Below are 11,697 nucleotides of genomic sequence, written 5' to 3' on the forward strand. Positions count from 1 at the left end.
CCCCTCTCCTCATTGATTATTGATGGGAGGGGAGAGGCAAATTCCCAAGTGGAGGCAGAAAAGAGATCCATTACAGAAAAGCTAAGTTACACCCACAGAGGGTTAAAAATAGGGTTTGTATTCTGGGAAAGGATCAGTCATCTGAGAGAGGAAAGATGAAGGATTAATGAACAAGATGAAAAGAAATTTGAGGGATGTAAAAAATGAGATTTACTTGGAAAAAGTGTCAGAAAAAAACTTTTCTATTGAGGAGAAACTTGTATCGCCTCGGCCTTATCTTTCGCCTTAACACGCCCTTGACAGCAATCAAAGACGGGATGGATGACAGGAGTGGCCGCTGAGCAGTAATGTAGAAGTGAGGGCTTGTGTTACTGCTTGTTGATCAGCCTGTGATAATATCTAATTACAGATCAGGACTGTGAGGGGAGAGAGAGGTTGGGCTGGGCATGACCCCGACAGGTATAGTCTTCAGACCAGCGGCCTATGGTTAATGTATAGGTAGAAGACACTTGGAGATTAAGCTGACATGGATCACAGATACGTTTTATTTGGGCCAGACTAATTCTCATTACTTATTTGTTCGTAATGGCAGTCAGAGATAATCAAATTGCTCAATTGGCACGAAGGGACTCATTAACCTTGCTTAACTGGATAGTTAAAAAGGAGCACTGTAAGTATCCATGACAAACACCAAACTCAAGCACAGTGAAGTGACACCTAATCAACTGATCATCTGGAGAAACAGGTATTTACAGCCGAAGAGCGAGTGGGCATAATGAAAATGTTCAGGTTTTGAGGCTTTTCCAGTTCTGTATCTGTCGTGTTACATTATATTCAGACATAGGTGAGACATTTCCAGATTTTTAGATAAATAATTATAATAATAAATCCAGTAATTGGTTCTATATTCTAAGTGTTGGCATCATCATCATCATCAGATGCATTTTACGACTGCATGCTTGGCTTGGTGTACAGTCACCAACTTTTTCAATGTGATAGTTAATAGGTAAAAGGTTCTCCAGTTAATTGCAAGGAACATTAGATGATCATATGTTGTCTCCAGACATATTGCACTCAGTTGTCTCAAAGTATAAAAGCAAGCAGGGTGTTATGAATTAACACCACTCTGATAACCAGCCTCTCTCTCTATCTCTCTCTTGGGTTTCCTATGCTTTCATGACTTTAAGATCTGGACTTTTGTCCTCCAGGAGATTTGGCCTTGTCTGGTGTCTCTGTCCATTGTGCCTAAATTCTATGTTTGAGATTTGCCTCAAGCTTTTTTTTCACATCTCTTTGATGTAGAGGGGAACCTGTGAATCCGGTCGTATGTGTTCATTAGCACACTTGCATAAGGTATGTGTTTACAATCTCTCCATAAAGGTGGTTGGAGGTTGTACAGATTGTAAAGCCCCTTGAGCTATGAAAACAAAACAGAAACCTGGAGTTGTTGTCAGAAACCTGACAACAACTAGTCTAAATCATTGTTAATCTGCATCTGAGATTAAAATTTCCTGAAATGCCTAGAGTGGCTTCATAAAAGCTGTATTTTAAAGGCCACTGACCGGCACAGTGATGCTACATTCAAAGCTTTGGTTTTGGGCGCCATCTGGTGGAGTCAAATGTGCCATCGACAACCTCAGTTGGAAATCACAATGTTTCCCCTGATTAATGAAGAATTCTTATCTTATTTTATCTTATCCTAACTTCCAACCTACAAAATCACACACAAAAATTAATTACATTTTATAAGTGTAGTAGTGATGGACAAATGTTACAGTGGTGAGAGATGAGAAGATTCCACTATAAAGGCTTATAGAGGTAAAAAATATATTTTTTTAATGTGTTATAAACAGTAGATGTACGTAACAACTACAATAATGACAAGACATAAAAACAGCAGTTATATTGTTAGAATTAGTTTCAAAACACACAGTAAGATTACTGCAGCAAAACTAGTTTAAATTTCTTAATTCTTTTTTGCAGTCTTCACTCAGACATTTTTATTTTTTATTTTTTTTAGCATTGTGCCTTATCTGCCTCTTTCTGGTGAAGCCAGAAAGGATAAAGGATGAGGCAATTTCCTTATTGTCATCAAATCCCCTGAAAGGACAAAAAGCCAATAATGTGTTGGTACATCTGTACTTATTTAGCTGTTGGCACCAAGCACAGTTCATTAAAGAAAGGATCTTTAAAAAAATCTTTAATTAAAAAAGAAAAGAAAAAAAAGATCAACCACAAATCTATAGCTTCATCAAAAATAAAAAATCCTGTATTTTTGTTGGGCCGATACACATTTGATCCCTTGATGAGTATTTATGGCAACAGCTTTGTTTCCCTATTGTAGTTTCATTATTATTTCTAGTTTTGAACCGAAGGAAAGAAGTGAAGGCTCATGGGTGAGTCCATCTGATTTCACCAGCTGCTGAATCTCTTCTACTTTTAGCAACAAACCAGTCCTGTAAAAAAAAAAAAAAACATCTACCGCCAGTGTGGTGTTACTATGGTGAGCGGTTCCCAATTGTATCCATTGATAATCGGCCAGGGATTAAAGTACGGGAAAACAGGCTCTTTAAATTTTGCATCATAAAAGGTAAAAAGGTGGCTCATGTCTCCTGCATCGTAAAACGCCACCTCGCCACGGCCGTAGTCCAGGTAGACCCCCACCCTGCGGGGAGGTTTGGAGGGATAAATCAAGCCGTCCTCTGAGTCGGTGCACGCTTCATATTCACTGGTGCCGTCGCCATTGTCCCTCAGCACCAGGGTCCAGAAGCCGTCGTCCGGGCAGAGGCTGATCTCCTCCTTCCTGTTGACGGAGGCCGTGGCCACTCCGAGCCCCCACGCTGTCTTGGAGCCCACCTCCACCTCCCAGTAGTGTCTGCCGGAGGAAAAGGCCTCAGAGCCCAGGACGATGTTGTAGCGAGTGAAGCGCTCCGGGTTGTTGGGCAGGTTTGGCTGGATTTTGCCGACCTGGACGCTGGTGCGACACGTGGAAACCCATAAGCAGGGGTAGGCCGAGTCTGGGTTAAGGGTCACCGGTGTGACTGCTGGAAGACCAAAAAGACTTAGAGTTAGAAATGGACAAATAGTACAACAAAGGCGCACTGACAGAGAATTACCCAAGTAAGACTCTTTGACAATGACCTTCAAGATACTGACTGCGCAATTAGTGTAAGACGAGCTCGATAAGAGCATCAGTCCACACGGATAGAGATAAAATATAAATGATACCCTGCGTCAAGATAGAAAACTGTGATGTAACTTGAGGGAATCTTTAATCCTGCCTTCTGTCTACTGTTACAGAATCAACATCATGACATGTCACTGGCAAATGACCTGAAATGGCCTAAACAAGTCTTTGCACAAATGACTTGAGTCTGACAACAGACTAGTTTCAGTTTAGAAAGCAGATACAGTCACGGTTGAACCTCACTGTCCTCCAACTCATCCAGAAAGAGCAGGTTGATACTTGACATAACACGTAGAGAACAAATAGATGAAGGGAAACTCCACCTATGTAAAATACCAAAGTCAGTTTATTAGTCACTGAGAATACCATGTCCTTTTGTATTTTCTCTAGGAATGAACCAGATGAAGTAACATGGAGAGGACGGATGTGGGAAAGTTGATTCAAGGAGTCATGTCTACAGCAACATATTCAAAATGTTTTGATATCAAATTCTTTGTTAAGTGTATGATAAACAAGAAAGTTGTTCTTGTTCTACATGTTGCTAAAATCCTAATATCAAAGGTTATTAGCATAGATTATGCTTTGGAAAGTTACACACTTTAAATGTTATTATAAACATGGTTCTAATTTTCACACTGAGAAAGGTTGAATAAATAAATGTGTACCAGGTTTAATGAATCAAATATTGAAATATAGTTGATTATTTTTTACTTCAGTTTTGTTTCTAGTCCAGATTTTTCTGGTGTAGGTGTTTGCAGCCTGAGGACTTGAAATAATGGCCTCAGCATTTCAAAAATCCTGACAGGAGGAGCCCCATAAATCAAACTTCAGGCATACTTTGAGTGTTGTTGTATAGGATCCTGGGTTTTTATCGCTTCGCCAGCACAAATGACTAAATGAGAATATATCAGGCTCTGCTACAATCATTTTGTATGTTTTTTAATCAGTCTCTCAGAGGCTTCCCACCTTCATGGAAGATAAGAACTAAACTCTTCACGTAGGTGTGTGTGGGTGGTGTGAGTTTTGTGTTTATGTACCTGGCTGAAAAATGGAGCTCATTTTCCTCCAGATCCTGTACTGCAGAGGTCCCAGGAACTTTCCTGACTGTAGATCAACACCCACATCTGGAGGACGCTCAAATAAGCTCTCAGCCCTGAGAGAAAGAGAGAGTAAAAGAGAGAGAGAGAATAAGTTTTAAGCTTACAACAATTCAAAACAAAAAAACAGTAAAGAAATCTTTCTTATTATTGTGTGACACACTGATGATCAAAATTCCCTGTGGTCGTTTACTTGGCCACGGTCTTTTACCAACTGTATACTTGTGTAAAATATGTATAATATGATGAAAGTCACAAATTCACATGAGTCACAAAGTCTTTATGACCCAGTTCCTCCTCAGGACCACGCATTGACTATGTGTAACAAAGATGACTCAATAAACCACTATTGCGTCCACTCATCCTGTGCCAACTCAATAACACTGACTTCAGACCAGCCTTTCTCAATGAGCTGTCCGCAAGCAACTCCTACATTTGTTCAAATCTAATGTTTTACATTTAATTTTATTTTCTCAAACTGTCTGTGAATGACCACAAAGCCTACTGGTGACGTCAATATTCAACCAACTGATATGCAGTGACGGACTGGCACCAAAAAGAGGCCCAGGCATTTTTGACAGAGAGGCTACACATAACACAAACACCATACACAACAGACGTTGTTTTTTTTTATATATATAAAGCTCCTCTGTATATGTATATGTATATGTATGTATGTATATATATAGTTTTCAGTCTTCAGTTTTCAGTCTTTCAAAGTCGACCGGCCGTAACCCAGCCAGCCCCGGCGCCACATCAAAACGGCTGCATCTTCACGCTGCCGTTGTGGCATTTGCCCATATTGCCCTATGGCCAGTCTGTCACTGCTGATATGTAAACACAAACATCATTTGTTGTTGGACTAATTGCAGTGAATCCTTTTCGGGCGCTACACAGCTACAGTACCCCAGTTTACAGTTTGTTTGTTTTTTATCAGTGTGACTTTTTAAAAGAAATGTGGAAAAGCTTACGGTAGCCTATTTTACTAAACTGCACCACTTATCTGCTGCTTATTAACTATCAAATATGGACGATGTGCTGGTTGGATGTGTCATTTCAAAGAAGAGCAAATGAAGCATGAAGCAAAACAGACAAGCAAGTGTAAAGTGTAATGACGGTTTACAGTCTGTTTGATGACGTTCAGGTCCTCTTCATTTGCTGTGCAATGTAAAGTGCATGAATGGCCGATAATTACAGGTCTGTAACAGGAAGCGTGGAGGGTGTTGGTCAATAGCCAAGTGGTTTAGGTGCATACCATTGAGTGCAAATTCCCTGAGCAGTGAATCTCCAGTTTGACATGTGGCCACTCTGGTTTTCGACTGTATGTATTCTTTACTGCCCTATCCAATAAAAGCATTAAGATGCCTCCTTCTTTCACGTGAACTCACCACAGTACTATAGCAGTAGGTTGGTGTTGGGGATGTTTGGGGAGTTAGGTGTCCAGGAGTTTTATTTTAGTGGTTAAGTGAGTTTGAGAAACTGATTGATTTAGACTATTAACTTGGACTGCGACATAGAAATTAGATCAAATGAATGAGTGGGTCAGTAAGAAATCACTTCCATTTAATTATCTTATTATGATCAAGATGAAACTCACCCTCCAATGAAATCTTTGATTCCCTGAAAAAGAGCAGATCACAACAAGCCTGTGATTACAGATAATGTGTCCGAGTGCACCAACAATATTCTTTGGTATTTCCTCTTGTTGAGAGAAAGGTGAATCATCCGTTCATTCTCATTTCTCACCTTGAGCTGCTCTGGGTTTTCCTCCTCCCTCAGTTTGATGCGAAGCTGGTCGGCCGTGTTTTCCAGTTGGCTGATTTGCTCTGTCGCTTGAGTGAGCGCCTCCTCTAGCATGTTGAGTTTTTCCTCTTTCTGCTTCTGCAGTTTCTCTTTGATGCGCTCCTCCTCCTCGAGAAGGAACTCTTTCAGACGGCCAAACTCCGCCGAGACCAGCTCCTCCAGATCTCCAGCTCGCTCCTAAAACAGAGGGAGGAGGTCAGCAAGGACACGAGCTCCAAGAAGAATTTTCCTGCTTCCTGCCTTCTTTCTTTCTTTCTTTCTTTCTTTCTTTCTTTCTTTCTTTTTTCTCTTTTTTTCCAATTCAAAGGCAAAACTGTAAATCACACCGTTTCTTTTTCTGTTTTTTTTTTCTTCATTTCTTTTGTAAAAGAATGAATATTCAGTTAACTAAGAAAATAAAAACATTAATGATCAACTTCCCTCATCTTGAAGCTTGGTGTTCCTTGAACTAACACTAATACACATAGTTTTACTCAGTTAGTGAAAGCTGAAAAATGTAAAAAAAAAAATATTACTTGGGTTCACAGCAAAACTTCTGAGTGACAGAGTGAATAATATTTTGTTTGTGTACTTTTTGGGGGATTTTTTCAAATATGTTGATTTACATTTGGAAAGTTACCAAATGCACAGTGGGTGTTTCTTTTAAACTGATCATGTCTATACATAAATATCATATTGAGCATGTACCAGTCTTCTGGATGACGTTTGCATGTGTTTTGAGTGGAAAAAAACACAGGCACACAGAGATACACAGAAAGAGAAATTTGCATGAAAAGACTTATTGACAAACTTCCTCTCTACGTCGCTCACCCACATCCTGTCGTACTGAGAGAGAGAGACAGAAGTGAAAATCTGTGAGTCTGCACATAAACTGGGTCAAACAGACAGACAGGAAAACCAACAGACAGACGGGCAGGATGGAGAGAGACAGCTCATAGTAGGCAAGAGCACAGACGCTGCACAAACCTCCACTCTTCACTCCTATCTCAGTTGAACACACAGTCACAGTCAGTTTCACACACACCTACACAAACACCTAGGTGAGTGCCGAAGTGGTAAAAAGAGAGAGAGAGAAAAAATCTGCTGTTATCTCTTAACGTAAGGGTGTGAACATGCAGTCTTTTGTATACACATGTCTGTGTGCACACTGTGTGTCTGTTTCCGTTAAAATGTGAGACTGTATGAGAAAGACAAACATGACATGACCTGTATGAATGTTTATGAACCAGGACCAGGCGTCTGTGTTTGGAAAACATGGGATTCACCGGCATGTCCTATGAACAACAATTAGTCAGAGCCTGTTGTGTCACCACTGGACATAATAACGATGAGTCAGCCGTGATTTACATTTGTCAGACAGGTATGGTAGAGGTATGCAGGTGAATGTTGCTATAGCGACCAGAATTTCTGGTTTTATTCAAAGGACAACACACACACACACACACACACACACACACACACACACACACAAGTATTGTTGCTTGAGTTACGTTCATGATATTTTCTCTCCCTCTTTCTCTCTTTCTTTCAGGGTACACAATACAAATAGCCCACACACAGATACACAAACAGACACACGTTTGATTTGATACCTTGATGAGAAGGATCTTGTCATTCGTCTCTTTCTGGAAGAGCGTGGCCTCCTCTGTCTGCAGCTGAACCCTCTCCAGAGCCACAGAGAGCTTGTCCTGTTGGTAGGCAGCAGAATTAGAAAATCACATGCAAAACATGGTTAAAAAGTGAGGTCAGTAAACTGGATTAAACTCAAATGAAGAGTTAATTGGATTGGTGCCTGTCTCTGAACAGCAACACTGACCAAAATGGGAGTCATATGATGTGTACACCCTTTCCCAACTGAACGCTCTCTGACCCAAACAAAATGGGAGAGCAGCAACGGTAAACAACGTTTAAGGACATAGACAGAGGCCTCTCAGTGAGTCTCCAAACACACTGCAGCTGCCAGGTTAAAAGTGTAGGCCGGTTTTAAGAGCTCACATCGACCTGCTGAATTCTTTGAAAACACAAAGTACCCAAAAGGCTGCTGGAGGAAAACAAGGGGTCGTCTGTTTCCAAAAATACATAAAGTCACGCCTCAGCATCTCTGTGAAAGCCCTGTTTGTTTACACCAGAAAAAAATAATAAAGGGTTTGATTTGTTTTTAGGAAGTTATGTCAAACTTGAGGAGCATTCCCATCCTTCACAAAGAGGCGTGTCAAATCATGGTGGAGTGTGGCACTCCCTGAAATATGAGTCCTTTAGTTTAATCCTGTAGCTCCATCCATGATCAGATATTAAACAAAAATGACTAATGTAGCTGAAAACAGAGGAAACAACATAAGTTTGGAAATCCTTCTACTCATGATTGCTCATCACCTGATCTCCGGAAATGGTGTGTGTGTGTGAGAGTGTGTGTTTTGTTGGACTCTAAAAATCACTACCTTGTAGTTCTCAAAAGCCTCGATGATAGGGATGACATTGTGGGTCTTGTGGTCCCGGGACATGCCGCACACCAGGCAGATGGGGAGCTGGTCGTCCTCACAGTAGAGCTTCAGCTTCTCCTCATGCTCCTCGCACATATCCATACCCAGGCCCGGCCAGTGTCCGATGGACGTGGCCACACTGCTCATGCTGGACCCGGGCTCCCGTTCCTCCGGCTCCTCCAGCGCGCCCTCGATGTCCCACCCGGTGATCCCCGCCGCCGGGTCCATGGCTCGGGCTCTGCGCACACTGTCCACGACGTTGCACAGGAGCGAGTTGGGCCGCAGTTTCCGAGCGCACGACTTTCGACACTTCGGACAACTCGACAGTTCGTCGGCCTTGGCCTCCCAGCACTGGATGATGCACACCTGGCAGAAGTGGTGCCCGCACTCGAGGATCACCGGATCACGGAACAGCTCCAGACACACCGGACAGGTCAACTCCGACTGGAGCTCCTCAAGCGCGTTGGCCTCCGCCATTCTCGGTTGAACACATAGTCCTGAGAGAGACGTCTGATGGCAACACGGTGACAACTAGAGTAGACTGCTCTTCTTCCGCGCACTGGCAGAGAGGGAGTGGTCTCGGCTCACAGCACAGCAGATGTTTTCACGGAAGAGACAGAGGGCGTGCAGCAACAGGCGCGGTGCAGAGCAGTCTGCTCCATGTCAGCGCGGCGCGCACGGGCACTACGTGCCCGAGGCCAAACAGCACTTATTAGAAAGAAATAAACAATAACGAATGAAGGGAGTCGAAGGCAAGCCAACTCTGAATACTACATTCACAGATAAGTAGTTGCACATAGGCCTACATGAAATGCAACTTAGCCATACTGGCCCCGTCCCAGCTTGCACGTAATGCACAGCCTACATACCTTACTTGCACTGTACTGTGCACTTGCCTATTTTAATGCATATGTACATCCTAGTCTATGCATGTAGTAGCCTAACTTTATTCTAGTCATGCAATGTCCATGAGTTGGTATAGGTATAGCCTTGCAATATTCAGGGACTATGGTCAAGGAGCTATATTTTTTTCTAAATGATTGGTTCAATAGTTAGCAACCCAATGTCAAAAATCAGCTCATGTTTCCCATTAATTTCCCAAAAGGTAGCCTTAATGTCTACATTTTATAGCAGCTAATTTAGCAACTAGTTTGTCACACTCCACTGCTAAGCTTCAGTCACTTTACAGTTAAGCAAGTTAGCATATGGCACTGTTTAAAAACAAACAAAAAACCCTAATGCTAGCCGTGGAGTGTCCAATGATGTGATATCCAGAGGTCCAGAGATTCAATCTTTGTGTCTTTGTAATATTTAGTACATTTCCAAATGTTTGCACTATTGTCACTGACACTCTGACAACGTGACATAAGTGATTTGATCTGACCACCTATCCTCCACAAGCACCATGGACTCCAGGCTATTTGATGGCCTGTGGCCACGAAACAGGCTACTTCCCTATTTTATTTTCATGCTGATGTCATATTGGTAATACCATGACCTTGGGGGTGGTCACAAGACCTTGTCTGAATTGCATTATGCATTAATGATATAAATAACCTTAAGTCACTTTATGTTTTTGAATGATACCAACTCGGTCCTGCTCCTGCCCAGGCTAACTGTTCAGTAGACGAGGGACTTTCAGCAGTTGCACTCTGACATAGTGTGACTGGACCTCATGTGGTATTTCTGAGTGGGAATGTCAGTAACCTATGAGCAAGATTTTTTAAATATAGAAAATTTGCACTAAATTTGAATCTCAAGTTTTTCAACCAAAAATCATCCAAATCATAGGCTGTTTCATCTTTTTTTTCTTTTTTTCTTTTTTTTTTTTACTTTTCTGATACAGTGTATTTTTGCTCAAGTAAATGTCACACAATAATCTCTCTGGCACCACTGGATTAAAATGGAGGCTCTGTTCTTTACTTACCAATGAAAATTAATTGGTTTCAGGATTCATCTACCCAGAGTTCAGGGTTAGGCTCAGAGTTTGTTAGGCCTGCTTACTCATACCTCCCAGGTGTTCAATGCAGCTTCCAAAACACTCCCTGCAGCCTCTGAGTCAGTAATACAAAACAAGGAAGAAGAAGGGAAACTCGCTGACACAGTGTGCATCATTGTAAATAAGACTCAGCAAATCTACTCTATGTGGAAACCAAGACCATTCCTGGTCACCCACAGGTTGCGACTCATCACCAATGCCTGTAAAAGCAGTGGCAACAAGTTTCACTTGACCAGGATTAGTTTCTGTGTCCTGGATAGTCATACCCCTGGACACGCACTAGATGGCCATGATTTACAGTCCACCACCCACATCTCAAAGACAAGCTTCAAAAGTTTTACGGTTTATGCTCCTCTCGCTCAAATTCTCCTCTGGCAAAAGACCAAATGTTGGGGAACTGTCCAAAGTTATTGTACTGTTTATACCAAGCTGCTACGTTTGTTCTATGAATTTATACAGCAATGTGTGCAGAAAATAAACACATGGGGTATTGAAGGTATAGCAATAATCACAAATAACTAGGGAAGGGAAGATGGTTTTATATTGACTTAAAAAGGCCAACAATCAAAGTGTTTTCATTTCTTAGATCATGCTCACGACAACAATGTTGAGGCAAAGAATTTGACCTGACATGAGCTTAAAAAAAACACAATCTTGTTGAAGATTTATATCGTATTGTATTGTCCATCAACTCAGCTCATGGATGTGGCATTCAGCTACTTTAATGTACGTCACGGTCACCCTGGTTTCCCACAGATGCAACCTATGAACTTTCCACGGTCCTTAATAGGGAAATATAGCAATTTCTGCAAAATGACCGAAACTGGGGATTTTCCTAGTAACGCATAAGGCACATAATGAAACAAAGAAGCCCCACACTTTATGTAAAATAATAGTTGAGAAACAACGGAAGTAGTCTTCTATGTATAGATTAAGGATCTCTTATGGGCTGGTCTTTCAGGAAATATTATATGTGGCACTGGTTCCCACAATAAGGGGAGTTTCAATGAGACACACAAAAAAAACAGGGAGAGACAGAAAACAAAACCTGCTGAGTGGAGGATATCTGTGTGATATTTGCAAAGAAGCTGTTGCCATTAAACATCTGAGGTGGCATTAAAGAGCTCCTGA

The 11,697-nt window shown here is 41.6% G+C and overlaps 1 protein-coding gene across 1 annotated transcript; it reads right to left on the reverse strand.

The window, feature by feature from the left end:
- Positions 1-2,327: 2,327 nt before the first annotated feature.
- Positions 2,328-9,098, reverse strand: LOC310992724 (nuclear factor 7, brain-like). The gene is made up of 6 exons (XM_083980880.1): positions 8,526-9,098; positions 7,680-7,775; positions 6,031-6,264; positions 5,882-5,904; positions 4,225-4,340; positions 2,328-3,044 (listed from the first exon to the last, which is right to left on the reverse strand). Exons 1-6 carry the CDS (start codon positions 9,042-9,044, stop codon positions 2,479-2,481), a joined length of 1,554 nt encoding a protein of 517 aa, XP_083837006.1. The 5' UTR covers positions 9,045-9,098; the 3' UTR covers positions 2,328-2,478.
- Between the last annotated feature and the right edge of the window lie 2,599 nt (positions 9,099-11,697).

This window comes from Trachurus trachurus (assembly GCF_905171665.1).
Source record: "Trachurus trachurus genome assembly, chromosome: 10".
Taxonomy (NCBI): Eukaryota; Metazoa; Chordata; class Actinopteri; order Carangiformes; family Carangidae; genus Trachurus; species Trachurus trachurus.